The sequence below is a fragment of the Lithobates pipiens genome, unplaced genomic scaffold (assembly GCF_037356315.1).
Source record: "Lithobates pipiens isolate NorthernLeopardFrog02 unplaced genomic scaffold, aLitPip1_a1.2 Scaffold_1, whole genome shotgun sequence".
Taxonomy (NCBI): domain Eukaryota; kingdom Metazoa; phylum Chordata; class Amphibia; order Anura; family Ranidae; genus Lithobates; species Lithobates pipiens.
In genome coordinates this window covers 213478014-213494793 of record NW_027507685.1, presented here as the reverse complement: position 1 = coordinate 213494793, position 16780 = coordinate 213478014, and the positions used below count along the sequence as shown (strand labels likewise).

Sequence of the window (16780 nt, the reverse complement as noted above, 5' to 3'; positions counted from 1 at the left end):
ACCATCTTCCGAAATTCGATTTTAGTATATAATGATTTTGATTTTAATAGAATATAAAAGAATAGACTAGAAAAACAATAGAACAGAATAAAATATAATATATTCTATTCTGTTCTGTTCTATTGTTTCTCTAGTCTATTTTCTATTTTATTATAATCTTTTCTATCCAAATTTAAAATTAATTAATATAAAAATTTGAATTCATACTATTCGAAATTCAAATTTATTCTATTCAAATTCGAATTTCAGAAGATGGTTGTATATTCTTTCTATTTTATTCTATTAAATTATATATTTTCTTCTATTCTGTTCTAATCTTTTCTATTTGAATTAGAAATTTTGGAAGATGGTTAGTTACTTATACTTACTTATATATATCTGTCACATCAACTTTTCATACTTGCAGTGTACCAGTGCAAAACACAAATCTTATTTCATTTATATTTATGGTATCAATGAAGTTGTCAGCATGCCTGATTGAAGAAGTCACGGATGTCGATCGCAAGGCAAGTGCATATGCTGTATGTCATTGTCCACTTGCCACAAGTTGTGTATTGTATTTGTCCACTTGCCACGTCACCTGGCACAAGTTGTGTATTGTCCACTTGCCACGTCACCTGCCACAAGTTGTGTATTGTCCACTTGCCACACCACCTGCCACAAGTGCCACGTGACCTGCCACAAGTGCCACGTGACCTGCCACAAGTGCCACGTGACTGGCCATGAGTGCCACGTGACCTGACACGAGTGCCATGTGAACGACCATGAGTGCCACGTGACCAAGTTGTGGATTGTCCACTTGCCACGTCACCTGCCACCAAGTGACCCCAGATATGGGCATTATGGCAAGTACTTTTCTGCAGCAGAGAATTACATTTTGCGACCCGAATTGGGGCCACATATCTTGGGGTAACTTATAGCTAGAAACACCAAATTTGGTATGTAAACACAATAGAAATAACACTACAATATCTCCAAATTTGGGGTTTCTAGCACCAAGTGACCCCGAGATACATGGCCCCAAAGTCGGGTCACAAAATGTCAAGCACTTTTCTGCAGTAGAGAATTACATTTTGCGATCCGACTTTGGGGCCACATATCAAGGGGTCACTTATAGCTAAAAACACCAAATTTGGTATGCAAACACAATAGAACTAGCACTACAACATCTCCAAATTTGGGATTTCTAGTACCAAGTGACCCCGAGATACATGGCCCTAAATTTGCAAAATATTTTCGAATCCAGTTGAAATCGTTTCGAATCATGTTGAAATAATTTCGAATCCGGTAGAAATATTTTCGAATTTGGTTGAAATATTTTCGAATGTGACCGATTTTTCGAATTCACTAAAAAATGAAACAAAATCCGAAAACAAATTTAACGAATATAACTAAACTAAATTAATTAACTAATTAAAACGAAACTAAACTAAACAATTTTTTTCCTTTTGCACATGTCTAGTTCTGACCTCTGACACTGAGGGGTGGGACACGGCACTTGTCATGACCTGTTCAAAATTTGATTATGAACTCCCTGATGGCATGTATCAGTTGTGTAAAGAGAATCCAACATTGTGTCTTTATCTGGCAAGTCTGGAGTGGGATTAGGAATTAATAACTTGTTTTTCCTTTTCCAGCAAGATAAAGTGTAATCTTCCTGTCTTTGGGGACCAAGAGTTTAACTTATGCATTGCACTAGGTTACAAGTAAGAGTTTGGCTCCCTCTAGCGTTCATTTGATTTAATGTTACTAAGACTTTTGTTTGGTTTTATTAAGCCATGAAAGAAAAGCATTGTGGGAGATGTAGTGAAGGAGGAAGTGACTCTTATGTTAAAACTCAGTCAGCAAACTACGGACCCACAATGCCCACTTACCTACCCACAAGGCCAAGACACCAAACAGCCTGCTAGGTAAGGATATTTAAGGGACAGGCATGGCACATTTCTTGCTGGGACGCCATTGAAGATCTGCCTGCAGGGAGCTGTGGGTGTGCGATTGAAAGACTGTGGCCTGTGTGGCGCAGAGCGGAGTTGTGTGGCCTCTAAGGAATTCCAGAACACAGCATACTGGATCAGTGTGTGGATGGACCTGAGAGCCCAAGACTTCTTAACCTTTCCTGCATCACAGTGACCGGACCTCTGAAAGAACAGTGCAGGGTGAAGGCTACAGCCAGGAGCAGAACTGAGATATTTTAAGCGGAACAGTACAAGCATTTGGGGCTTGTGTGGTGAGCGGCCACTTGCCCAGATTGATATACTACTTTGTTGCTGTGTAAACTAGTTCCAGAAGGCTGGTGGGACCTGTAGTCCCACATAAGCGCTCCCACTTGTTCATAGACTTGGTGCAGCGAAGCCTCAGAGCCTGGTTTCTCTGCACTACCAAGTTAATGTTGTGTTACATTCTCCAGTAAGGAAGACATTTCACAGGTGCCTTATACAGCCACGCACACAGTTACCCGCATATCTTTTCCACTATAACCTGCCATTTACTTGTTCCCTGGATTACAAATACTGCAGTCTAATAAGCTAGTTGAGGAGGATAAGAGACTGTTACTATTTCTATAAAGTATTATTACCTCATCATACATTCTTAGAACTGCATTACAACCTAGGGAGGGCCCTTGAGTACAGAATATCAATATAGTGTATTGTACTATGTGCATAGCATCTCTTGCAGAATTGGTGTGTATGCTCTGGGGTTGGAGGGAAGGTGTTTAATAAATGAGCTTGATGTATTGAATGCTTATCCCATTTATTTCCCGTTTGCATACATATCTTATGGTAACTGTTTAATTTACACTAATAAATATGTAAGGTTGTCAATCGTTACTTACTGTTTATGTTTGTTGGATTGCATTTTCGGTAATGTTCAGCATATATTACAGTAAATTTACTTAAATATTCAGCAGCTTGTTGTGTGATTCTCATTGACCAAATCACTTTACATTATGGAACCCGAGGTGTCAGAGGTAAGAGAGGATACACAGAGTTGGGGTATTAATATCCAGTGGGATATTGAGTTAATCAGCAGGGGTACCACTACATTATATTATATTTATATTTTTATATATATATATATATATATATATATATATATATATATATACACAGTGCAGTCAGTGTACATAATGCAGTACATTGAGGTAGTGTGGTACCCCATCAGTATATGGGTCCAGGATTCTCAACCAGGCACGTTGAGGGGCTCCAGGGTAGTTGCTTGTTTGAGAGGAAACTGGCTTTTCAGTTTCCTCATTATTTAGCGAGGTCCACTTTGGGATCTGGAGCCCAGGGATTTCTTAGAGATCCGGGTGGGATGAAATCCCCAGTCCTGGGTCTGGGTTTTGAGACTCACTGGCACACAGATTGTTCAGGTGTGTGTGGGCCTGATAGTAGAGTCAGGACCATGGTCCTGGGCTCCACCCTCCTGAGGGGTCAAGGCTTGCAGGGGAGAACCCAGAGAGTGCAGGTGTGCACTGAAGTAGCCAGGGAGTGCAGGCTGCACTGTGAACGCCAGAGACCCAAGTCTGAGGTCGCTGACAGTAGTCAGGAGAGCTTTGTGTGGAAGCCTGAGCAGTGGTGCATCTGCTGCTGAAGAGAGCCAGGTGGCTCTGTATTTTATTTGCAATGCTGCATGTATAAGCCCGGAGGCTGAATATCCTTTTATTTGTTGCTGGCGGTGAAATCCCCCTGTGGGGGAAACCACTTTTGTTTTCATGTATGGAACATTGTTTGAATTTCTTTAATAAAAGTTGGCCAACCATCCCTGAAAAGGAATCATTTGTGTAGACAGTTCTCGCTAGCGGGTACTACACTTGAGCTAAACAACCCTCAAACATTACTATATATATATATATATATATATATATATATATATATATATATATATATATATATATATATACACACACACACACACACAGTGCAGTCAGTGTACATAATGCAGTACATTGAAGTGGTTAAGGGGAACCCTAGGGGAACAAAATATTAAGAAAAAAAATGGCATGCCCCCCCCAAATCTATACCGGGCCCCTCAGGTCTGATATAGGTTTTAAGGGGAACTCCAAGCCAAAATAAAATAAAAAAGTGAGGGATTCCCCCCCCCCCCCCCCCCCCAAAATCAATACCATGCCCTTTGGGTCTGGCATAGATTTTAAGGGGAAATCCATAGTTGCATACATAGTTACATAGTAGGTGAGGTTGAAAAAAGACACAATTCCATCAAGTCCAAACTATGTGTGTGAATATATGCCAACATGTAAAAGAAAATTGATGTGGGGTTCCCCCCCCCCCCCCAAAATCTATACCAGACCCTTATCTGAGCAAGCAGCATGGCTGGCCAGGGAAGGGGGAACGAGCGAGCATCCCCCCTCCTAAACCATACCAGGCTACTTGCCCTCAATATGGGGAGGGTATTTTGGGGTCCTTTTCCTGACAACCCTGGCCATTGTTTGTCGGTGGTCTGTGGGTGGGGGCTAATCAGAATCTGAAAGTCCCTTTTTAACAAGGGGACCCCCAGATCCTACCCCCCTATGTGAATGGGTATCGGGTACATTGTACCCCTACCCATGCGCCAAAAAAGTGTCAAGTTTTTTAAAAATTACAGTTTTTGACAATTCCTTTATTAAAAAAGAAAAAAAAGTGTCCTGCGATGTCCATCTATCTTCAATCATGCCACCGGATGGACCGGAAAAATAGAAAAAAATAAAAAAGCTCTGCCTCGATGGGAGACCTCTTGCCGACTGCTGTGACAGCTATTATATAGGCAAGGGCAGGGCCACTGGTGAAGTAACTGAGTGACGCCACCCCCTTCTAACATCATGGGACATCAGAGGGGTGGGGTCATCTGGTTACATTAGTGGTTGACCCCGCCCTTGCCTATATAACAGCTGTCCACGGGAGCCCTCCCATGGAGACTGAGTTTTTTCAGGTTTTCTTTCTATTTTTCGGGTCCATGGACAGCGTGATTGACAATGGATGTACATTGTGGGACACTTTTTTTTTTTTTAATAGAGGAATTGTCAAAAACTGTCTATTGTAGCTTTTACTTTTTTACACTTTGGTGAATGGGTAGGGGTACAGTGTACCCGATACCCATTCACATAAGGGGGAGACCAAGATCTGGGGGCTCCCTTGTTAAAGGGGGCTTCCACATTCCGATAAGCCCCCCACCTGCAGACCCTACAACCAAAGCACCCCATGATGAGGGCATGAAGCCTGATATGGTTCAGGGGGGGGCGCTCGCTCGCCCCCCCTTATCTGTCCTCCAGGCTGCATGCTCAGTTAGGGGCTGGTATGGATTTTGTTTACATTTTGGCATGGAGTCCCCCCTAAAATTCATACCTGACCAGATGAAGGGCCTGAAATGGACGTAGGGGGGACCCACGCCAATTTTTTTCCTTGATTTTTCATCTATACATTACAACTGCAAGCAAGTTTAAATGACATTTTTTCATGTAATTTTGCTGCATTACTGTTCTACACATTGCACAGATGCACCACTTTACAGGCAGGCTAAGCGGACCCCCCAGGCATGATATTTAGAGGAATATTTTATTTTTATTGTTTCAGTTTAAGCATTATTAAATCACTGCTCCTGAAGAAATTTTTTTTATAAAAATTTTTTTGCAATGATACATGTCCCCTTGGGCAGTACCCAGGTCCCCAGACACTTTTTATGGAAATAACATGCATATAAGCCTTTTAAAATTAGCACTTTTGATTTTTCATGTTTTTGTCCCATAGACTTTTTTTTCTCGTGCCCCATAGACTTTAATAGGGTTCACATGTTCTGGTACGATCCGAACCGGGGGGTGTTCGGACCATCCTTAATAAGCATTTCCCTTTTAGATGATCTGAAGCTCTTTACTTACCTGTCCCCAAATAGAGCTAAAACTTCTAAAACTTTCATGTAAAAGGGACAAAAGCTGAAGAAAAGTTTTGTCTTCATACTCAAACCGGCTTCCAAACACCACTGAGCAGATGACATTTGAAACTGCCTTGGCAAAATAGAAAGTTGGATCCACAGACTGACCTGTACGATAAAGATAGTAAAGACTTAACAAACCATTACAATTAATTTTCTATAAAGAACATTAGAGGGTTATTTCCAACAAAGCTGATATTTCAATTTCTGGAAGGTGCTGGAGGGTATCGAAAACCCACAAACAGAAAATTCTCATGTTGCAACTTATCAGTCCTTAGATGTGTAGTATCATCTTTTTCAGTCTTTCTTTTTTTCTTCTGGTGTTCCTGGCAGTAACACATTTCCTGTCTTAGGGTGACAATGATCACTCAATGTACTGTACTTAAGAAGAAACTACATTTTACACTTGTGTGTTCTCCTGATTTGGACTACAAAAACCTTCCATTCTTCTCAGCTCCATTACATTGGAGAAAGGGTGGTGTGAAAAGGAGTCATAAGGAAAAAAAAAAAAAGTACACTTGCAGACACCCTGTAAATACGCAAAAACATGGGCTTGTTGGCACCATTTTACTGCATCTGATCAATATACTCAATCAATTGTATCTCCAACTTGATGGTCAACCCTGATTCAATATGCATAAGAGTTATGCCCTGTACACACGGTCGGAGTTTCCAACAGAAAATGTGCGATCAGATTGTGTTGTCAGAAAATCTGATCGTGTGTGGGCTCCATTGGACTTTTTCCGTTGGAATTTCTGACACGCAAAGTTTGAGAGCTGGATCAAAAATTTTCCGACAACAAAATCCGATCATTTAAATTCCAATCGTGTATAGACAATTCTGGCGGACAAAGAGCCATGCATGCTCAGAATAAATTACGAGACAAAAGCTATTGGCTACTGGCCTCTTTATAGTCCTGTTGTATGTGTTGTACGTCACCTTGTTCTGAACGACCAGATTTTCCAATCGTGTGTATGCAAGACAATTTTGTGCCAAAATCCATAAAAAAAAATTCAACAGATTTTGTCGTTGGAATGTCCAACCATGTGTACAGGGCATTAGACATGTGAGTTTACAGTATCCGGGGGAGAGACACCAGGTAATTTATTTATATTTAAAAAGGTTATGCCTAACTTTTAAGAGTTTGTTTCAGCTGATAATATTATAACCACTGCCCACTGGTAGGACGTCCATGGATGTCCTCAGGTTTCAGTGGTTATACCAGAATGATTCCTGCACCTACAGGCATCACTCTGGTATTTATCTTTTCAGCCAGCGATTCTCTAAGAGGCAGAAGTGACCTGAGTGGTTAATTAGCCACTCGATCACTTCTACAGGTGGCGGAAGGGGGTCCCATCCCCCTCCTGCTGCCACCTCTCCCAGGCTCTACCATACGATTGTGATGCCTGGGAGTGATGCAGCTGGCTGAGATGGCTACCCTGAACAGAGAGAGAGGAACTAACATTGTTCCCCTCTCTCTGTAACCCTGGAAACCGGGAACAACTAGTTATGGCATCACTTCCAGTTCTGCCTCTTTGTTTACCTGGCCAGCAGCGGCCAGGGAAGCAGCTGATCAGAACGACCTGGGTCTGATACACTGCATAGGAGGCTAGAGGAGATATTTAGGATCTAATAGACCCCAGATCTCTCCATAAGAACCTGTTAAAAAAAAAAAAAAATTTTGTATAAAATAAATAATAATAATAAAAAAAAATTAAAGTGCACCGTCCCACTGTGCTTACGTGCTAATGCAAATGCATACATTACTCCGGAACGCATATGTAAACGGTGATCTCACCACACATGTGAGGTATTGTTGCGAATGTCAGAGCGAGAGTAATAATTCTAGCACCAGACCTCCTCTGCAACTCTAAACAGGTAATCTGTAAAGGCTTTTAAAATGTTGCCTATGGAGAATTTTAAGCACTATAGTTTGCCGCCATTCCATGGGTAGACACAATTTTAACCACTTCTATACTGGGCATTTTCACCCCCTTCCTGCTCAGACCAATTTTCAGCTTTCAGCGCTGTTACACTTTGAATGACAATTGCGTGGTCATACAACACCATACCCATATAACATTTTAATAATTTTTTCCCCACAAATAGAGCTTTCTTTTGGTGCTATTTGATCACCTCTGTGGTTTTTATTTTTTGCGCTATAAACAAAAAAAGAGCATCAATTTTGAAAAAAAACAATATTTTTTACTTATTAATTTGCTATATATTGCTACTTATTTATTTGCTATAATAAATATCCCATTAAAAAAAAAAAAAAAAAAAATGTCCTCAGTTTTGGCTGATATGTATTGTTCTACATATTTTTGGTAGAAAAAAAAAATCGCAATAAGCGTATATTGTTATTTTGTTATTATTAGTTTGCGCAAAAGTTATAGAGTCTACAACATAGGGGATAGATTTATGGCATTTTTTTTTCTTTACTAGTAATGGCAGCGATCTGACTGCGATATTGTGGTGGACACTTTGGACACTTTTGACACTATTTTGCTACCATTCACATTTATACAGTGATCAGTGCTATAAAAAACTGATTACTGTGGAAATGTGACTGGCAGGGAAGGGGTTAACACTAGGGGGTGATCAAGGGGTAATTATGTTACCTAGGGAGTGATTCTAACTGTAGAGGACGGGGACTCACAAGGGGAGGAGACCTATCGGTGTTCCTATGTAGTGGGAACACACCATCCGTCTCCTCTCCTCTGACAGGACGTGGATCTGTGGTGGATCTGTGCGTTTACACACACAGATCCACAGTCCTGCTGTGATCATGAGCAATTGCGGGTGCCCGGCAGACATTGCAACTGCTGGGCACGCGCATTGGGTGCCTAGTGATGTGGTGGGCGCGCGTGCGCCCCCCTAGAGGCTCAGGAAGAAAAGACGTAATATGACGGGGTTCTAGAGGGACAAAGAGTTCCTGATGCCGTCATATGACTATGCACAGTAGAGAAGGGGTTAATGCATGACATGTTAGGTATATATTTACTCAGCGTAACATCATCTTTCACAATATAAAAAAAATTGGGCTAACTTTAGTGTTTTGTTTTTTTTAATTCATGAAAGTGTTTTTTTCCCAAACAAATTGCGTTCGAAAACTTCGCAAATACCGTGTGACATGCAAAATTACAACACCCATCATTTTATTCTTTAGGGCAGCTGCTATAAAAAATATATAATGTTTGGGGGTTCTAAGTAATTTTCGAGCAAAAGAAAGTACATTTTTACACGTAGGAGCGAAGTGTCAGAATTGATCCTACCCAGAAATAATTGTGCTAGGGAGCGGTAAATTGCAGGGAATATGGGTCAATTTGTCTATATTTAATGTTGCAAAATTCAGCTACCTATGATTTTAACTTATCTTTCTTGGTCAGGTCTAGGGATGAGCTGAGTGTTCAAGTCGAACCCATGTTCGACTCGAACACCGGCTGTTCGCCCGTTCGGCTAAATCAGAACATTATGGGCCGTTCGCGCCAAATTCGAGTGGCGCTTAGGGCCCATAATTCACTGCGGCATCGCAGTGCATTGCTGGCTGATGATTGGCCAAGCATGCACTATGAGCCGCATGTTTGGCCAATCACAGCGCCGTCAGCGAAGAGAGCCATCCTGCCTGTGGCCAATTAGGGCTCAGGGGGTTTAGTAAAAGCCCAACACTATATAAGGCCGCCTGCGCAGTAACCTTGCGTAGTATGTTGCGTCGCTAACAGAGAGGGTGAGATAGACGGAGAGACAGTGTCTGAATTTCCTTTTAAGCTATTACAATTACAGTTGGTGTATTGTGCCACCTGCACATTGTACACCTGAAGCTACCCCAATTGCTGGTGTTCTTCTGATTCTATACCACAGGCAGCTGCTGCAGTGGTTACAGTCTGTGTATTGTGCCACCTGCACAGTGTACACTTGAAGCTACCCCAATTGCTGGTGTTCTTCTGATTCTATACTACAGGCAGCTGCTGCAGCAGTTACAGTCGATGTATTGTGCCACCTACACAGTGTACACCTGAAGCTACCTAAATTGCTGGTGTTCTTCTGGTCCTATACCACAGACAGCTGTAGCAGTTACAGCCGATGTATTGTGCCACCAATTGCTGGTGTTCTGCTGATTCTATCTGCAGGCAGTTGTAGCAATTACAGTCAGTGTACTGTGTCATCTGCACAGTTTGCACATAAAGCTACGGCAATTGCTGGTGTTCTTCTGGTCCTATACCACAGGCAGCTGTAGCAGTTAGTCGGTGTATTGTGCCACCTGCACAGTGTACACCTGAAGCTACCCCAATTGCTGGTGTTCTGCTGGTCATATACCATAGGCAGCTGTAGCAATTACAGTCAGTGTATTGTGCCACCTGCACAGTGTACGCCTAAAGCCATCCCAATTGCTGGTGTTCTGCTGATTCTATCTGCAGGCAGCTGTAGCAATTAGTCGGTGCACTGTGTCATCTGCACAGTGTACACCTGAAGCTACCCCAGTTGCTGGTGTTCTTCTGGTCCTATACCACAGGCAGCTGTAGCAGTTTCAGTCGGTGTATTGTGCCACCTGCACAGTGTACACCTGAAGCTACCCCAATTGCTGGTGTTCTGCTGATTCTATCCGTAGGCAGCTATAGAAAGTACTGTCGGTGTACTGTGTCTTCTACACAGTGTACACCTGAAGCTACCCCAATTGCTAGTGTTCTTCTGGTCCTATACCACAGCCAGCTGTAGCAGTTATAGTTGGTGTATTGTGCCACCTTCACAGTGTACACCTGAAGCTACCCCAATTGCTGGTGTTCTGCTGATTCTATCCGCAGGCAGCTGTAGCTGCAGCTAAAGCTAATTCAATTGTTGGTGTTCTGCTGGTCATATACCATAGGCAGCTGTAGCAATTACAGTCAGTGTATTGTGCCACCTGCACAGTGTATGCCTAAAGATATCCCAATTGCTGGTGTTTTTCTGATTCTATCTACAGGCAGCTGTAGCAATTACAGTCGGTGTACTGTGTCATCTGCACCGTGTACACCTGAAGCTACCCCAATTGCTGGTGCTCTTCTGGCCCTATACCGCAGGCAGCTGCAGTAATTACAGTCGGTGTATTGTGCCAACTGCACAGTGTACAGCTAAAGCTACCCCAATTTCTGGTGTTCTTCTGATCCTATACCGCAAGTAGCTCCAGTAATTACAGTTGGTGTATTGTGTCATCTGCACAGTGTACGCCTAAAGCTACCTCAATTGCTGGTGTTCTGCTGATTCTATCCGCAGACAGCTGTAGCAATTACAGACAGTGGACTGTGTCATCTGCTCAGTGTGCACCTAAAGCTTCTCCAATTGCTGGTGTTCTACTGATCCTATACCGCAGGCAGCTGCAGTAATTAATTACAGGTGGTGTACTGTGTCATCTGCTCAGCGTTCACCTAAAGCTACCCCAATTGCTGCTGTTCTCATAGTAATAATACTACAGGCAGGCAGTTGATTCTGCTAGCTGCAGTATAATCAGTATATACGTCCCAGCTTTGTGCAGCTACATCTCCCTGCAGGCCATTAGTATGTCTGGAAGGCCAACAAGGAGAGGCAGACAGTCACGAGCTAATAAAAGATGGCAATCAAGCTCTGTGTCTAGAGGCAACAGTGCTGGTCGTAGACGCGGTGCATCCTCATCAGCACGTGGTCATGGGACACACTTGTCCTTCTTTTCGGCAGCTGGTTGTGTTGAGCCGCAACATGCCGAAGACTTTGTAGAGTGGATGACCAAGCCCTCCTCATCCTCTCACACCCAGGCTCAGGGTACTGGCAAAGCAGCTGCCAACGCAGCCTCTTCCCTCGTCTCAATGGCATCAGTCACTCCTTCCCTAGCCCCACCATGTCCTCCTCCTGAGGAGTCCCCCAAACTGTTTGAGCACAGTGTTGGGTACATGCTCCAGGAGGATGCCCAGCATTTTGAAGGCTCTGATGAGTAACGTGAGCCCAGAGAGAGGGGGATGCCCAAGAAGGACAGCAATCTGGCAGTCATGTTTCCCCAGCTGCAGCATACTGCCAGGTTTGCTCCAGTGATGGGGAGGAAGGGGATGATGAAGTCACTGACTCCACGTGGGTGCCTGATAGGAGGAGGAGATGGCACATCTCCAATGAGGCAACATGCCCTCCAGGGGCCAGCTTAAGGGCAGCACACTGACTGAATCACACTGCAGAGCTCCGCCTGTGTAGGGTGCTGCCTCTGTGCATTATTCCAAAAGTTCTTTGTTGTGAGCCTTTTTTGAGACAAGTGCATCAGATCGCACTGCTGCTATTTGCAACATATGTCTCAAGCGTATCTCGTGTGGCCAAAACATCAGCCACTTGGGCACCACATGCTTGACCACACATATGTCGACCTGCCATGCAGTTAGTTGGCAAGCGTACCTAAAAGACCCACACCAAAGAACAAAGCGGACCACTCCTTGATCCTTATCAGCTAGGATCTCCAACCCCATTATACCTTCAGTACCCTCTGAAACCTGCACTGAGAGCAATGAAGGTGTAGAATTAGGTGTGTCACAGCCAAGTACTTGCGGGCAATCTGATATCGGGTAATCTGCAATCTGCTAGCGGTACACCGACTTCCGATTGTACCAGGCAAATTTCCCTGCCCCAGCTGCTGGACCGTCAAGTTCATTCCCAGCCATCCACATGCCCAGCGGTTGAATGCTAGCTTGGCTAAATTGATAGCACTTCAACTGCTGCCTTTTCAGTTGGTAGACTCGGCGTGATTCCGGCTCTCTACCAGCATGTGGAAGGCAATGTCCATTCCTTGATGGACAGTGCGGTCAGCGGTAAGGTGCATATTACCGCTGACTCATGATCCAGCAGGCATGGACAGGGGCATGGACAGGGACATTATCGATCTTTCACGGCGCATTGGGTGAGTCTTCTGGCAGCTGGGACAGATGCAGGACAAGGTGTAGTAATGTTGGAGGTTGTTCCACCACCACGCCTCCAAAATGCTACTACTGGTGATTGTGACAAACCTCCCTCCTCCACCCCCTCCTCTTCTTCTTCCTCCATGGTCTCTTCCTGTGCTTTGTCCTTGGAACCAGCGGTGTTCCGTAGGCGTTCAAGGGGCTACACAAGTACGCAGACAAAAAGATGCCATGCCGTGCTTGCGCTGATTTGCTTGGAGATACAGGAGCCACACTGTGGCAGATATTCTGTCAACTCTGCAGGAGCAGGCTGAGAGGTGGTTGATGCCACGCCAGCTTAAGCCAGGAATGGTGGTTTGAGACAATGGCACCAATCTCCTCTCCACCCTCCGGCAGGGACAACTGACCCATGTGCCCTGTGTGGCTCACATCCTTAACTTGGTGGTGCAGCGGTTCTTGGGCAGGTACCCGGGCTTAAGGGATGTCCTGAGGCAGGCCAGGAAAGTCTGCCAGTGCTCGGTTGGCTGACCTCTAAAAGGAATTGAACCTGCCCAAGAATCGCCTAATCTGCGACATGCCCACCAGGTGGAAATCAACGTTGGCCATGCTGCATCGGCTGCACACACAGCAAAGGGCCATCAATGAGTACCTGTGCGACTATGGCACCAGGACAGGGTCAGGGGAGCTCATTTTTTTCCCCACGCCAGTGGGCCATGATCAGGGATGCATGTACTGTCCTGTCACCATTTGAGGAGGCCACGAGGATGGTGAGCAGTGACAGTGCATGCATCAGTGACACTGTACCTCTTGTCCACCTGTTGGAGCACATGCTGCATGCAATAATGGACGGGGCACTTGAGGCAGAACAGATGCAGGAAGAGGAGGACTTCCTTGCCTCTCAAGGCCCCCTTTATCCAGACAGTGTTCCTGCTAGCCTGCAGATCACACAGGAAGAGGAGGAGGATTGTGTCAGCATGGAGGTGGAGCCTGGCACTCGACATCAGCGGCAGTTTTATGGATGATTTACAGTCCCAAGAAACCTGTGGACTTGTACGTGGCTGGGAGGAGGTGGCTGCGGATCATGTTGTTATTAGTGACCCAGAAGACTCCGGACCGAATGCCTCAGCTAACCTACACTGCATGGCCTCCCTGATCCTGCAGAGCCTGCGGAAGGATCCTCGTATTCAGCGGACCAAGGAGAGGGATCATTACTGGCTGGCAACTCTCCTTGATCCTTGGTACAAGGGTAAGGTTACGGACCTTATGTTGCCGTCGCAGAGGGAGCCTTCGGGAGGCCTTGCAGAAAGGTCTGTGCAACGCTTTCCCAGAGACTGTAAGGTTACAAATTCCTGGTCCTGTAGAACGTGTTGCTGAGGCTTCAGTCAGTCACAGAAGGAGTGGTGGAGAAGGTGGCCGTCTGACTGATGCATTCAGACAATATTATAGTCCGCAGCCCCAAGGTATGATCGGTTCCAGCAACCATCGCCAGCTTCTGATTTACATGGTGCAGGAATACCTAGGGACAAGATCAGACTTGGACACCTTTACCACCGAAAATCCTCTGGGTTACTGGGTTTTGAGGATGGATCACTGGCCAGAGCTTGCTCAGTATGCAATGGAGCTACTGGCCTGTCCTGCATCCAGTGTTCTTTCAGAATGCACATTCAGTGCTGCTGGAGGCTTTGTAACTGATCACAGGGTGCGTCTGTCCACTGACTCGGTTGATCAACTGACCTTCATAAAATTGAATCAGTCTTGGATTACCACCAGCTACCAAGCACCTGAAGCTGATATAATCAAATAATTTTTTTTTTTTAAATGTCACATACCTTCAAGACTGCCTATGCTGATTGACTATCCTCTTCCTCCTCAATGATCCTGCTGATGGCGTGGAAGAACATTTTTGGTTCTGGGCACCGCCACCAGTGGCTAAAGCCCAATTTTTCAGCCCTGGTTAACAGGGGCATGTAATTTTTGATGCAATACTTTGCAGCAGGGCTCATTCCTGTGCTCCAAATATAGTGTATCTGTGAGGGGTTGCAGTGTCGTGGCACCAGTGCCTAAGGCCCAATTTTTAAACCCCTGTTTAACAGGGGTGTGTAATTACACTTTTTGATGCAATACTTTGCAGCAGGGCTCATTCCTGCTCTCCAACTAGAGTTTCTGTGAGGTGTTGCATTGTTGTGTCACCAGTGCCTAAGGCCCATTTTTTCTGCCCCTGTTCAACAGGTGCATGTAATTACAATTGATATAATATTTCACAGCAGGGCCCGTTCCAGCGCCCACCAAAAGTAACTGTGAGGACTTACAGTGTTATGGCACAAGCACCACCACCACCAAAGGCCCAATTGTTCTACCACTGTTCAACAATGGCATGTAATCACAATTCTTGATATAACAGTTCAGCGCAGGGCATTCCAGCGCCCACCAAGAGTCACTTTGAGGGCTTACAGTGTCGTGGCCTTAAATTTCTGCAGAGCATATAGGGCAGGCCCCTACTTTCAAACATTCAACTTACAAACGTCTCCTACTTGCAAACGGAAGGAAACAACAAGGAAGTGAGATGAAAAAAGACAGATGGGGAAAAAAATTATACAGGGGTGATAACCCTTCGCTATGTTTTCCAAAAAGCTTAAAAATAGATTTTTTGACTGGAGCTACACTTTAAAAATGTACCAGTTCAAAATTACAAACAGATTCTACTTAACACAACAGACCTACACAGTCCCTGTCTTGTTTGCACCGCCTGTATACTGCTGTTCTGAGTATATCAGGCCTGGGGGCCCCACGCCTTTCCTTTTTTATATTTGGGTACGGGGTTCCCCTTAATATCTGTACAAGACCCAAAGGGGCTGGTAATGGGCAGGGGGGTACCCATGCCATTTTTCTCAATGATTTTCATCCATATTGCCGGAACCAGACATTACATTAAAACCGCAAGCAGTTTTAAATTACTTTTTCCGTTAGAAATGTCATTTTGTGCAGGGACTGTTCTAAACACGGGAAACACATGCCACTTCACAGGCATACTATAGACACCCCCCAGGCACGATATTTAAAGGAATATTTCACTTTTTTCACGTTAAGCATCATTAAAAAGTGCTCCCGAAAAAAACGCCTTTTAAAAAAAATCTTTTTGCATTGATACATGTCCCCTGGGGCAGGATCCGGGTCCCCAAACTCTTTTTAGGACAATAACGTGCAAATTAGCCTTTAAATTAGCACTTTTGATTTGGAACGTTCGAGTCCCATAGACTTTAATGGGCTTACAAAGTTCGCGCAAATTTTCAGTCCGTTTGCAGGTTCTGGTGCGAATCGAACCGGGGGGTGTTCGGCTCATCCCTAGTCAGGTCCAAAGTGAACATGGCAGCACCTCCAGAAAAATTTAATGTGGAAGAGCATATGACTATAATCAAGTTCCTGTTTCTCCAAGGAAAAGGTACGAAGTAGATCCATGATGAAATGTCACAAACTATTCAACAGTTAAACGTTGAGTTGTCATTTTTAAAACTGGCCATTTTAGTGTTGAAGGTGAGAAACCCAGTGATAGGTCTGAGGACAGAATATCAGCCAAAAGTATTACTACATATCTGGGAATATCACGTGAGAGAGTTGGTGCCATTTTCCACAATGACTTGGAAATGAGAAAGTTTGCAGGAAACTGGATCCCAAAACTTTTGACTTTTGCAAGCACAGAGACAGAAACAGGCCTTCCACTGGGTTTCTAATTTTCCACACCGAAATGGGCAGTTTTAAAAATGACAACCGACTGTTGCATAAGAAGGGCCACTGTCATCCAAAGTTTGTGAGATTTCATCATGGATCTGCTTTGCACCTTTCCCTTGGAGAAACAGGAACTTGATTATGGTCCTATGCTCTTCCACATTGAATTTTTCTGGAGGTGCTGCCATGTTCACTGTGGACCTGAAAAAGAAAGATGTTAAAATCATAGGTAGATGCTTTTTGCACCACTG

The 16780-nt window shown here is 44.3% G+C and overlaps 1 protein-coding gene across 4 annotated transcripts in view; it reads right to left on the bottom strand.

The window, feature by feature from the left end:
* The window catches only part of LOC143982908 (cytochrome P450 2G1-like), a 101914-nt gene that overhangs the window by 46818 nt on the left and 38316 nt on the right, over nt 1-16780 (bottom strand). For all 4 annotated transcript variants that reach the window (XR_013274531.1, XR_013274532.1, XR_013274534.1 and 1 more), the window contains one exon: nt 5870-6030. Coding sequence is in view for 1 of the 4 variants with exons in the window: in XM_077482038.1 (XP_077338164.1) it covers nt 5870-6030 (161 nt within the window). In the remaining 3 variants the exon portion in view is untranslated. The remainder of the gene's footprint in view (nt 1-5869; nt 6031-16780) is intronic.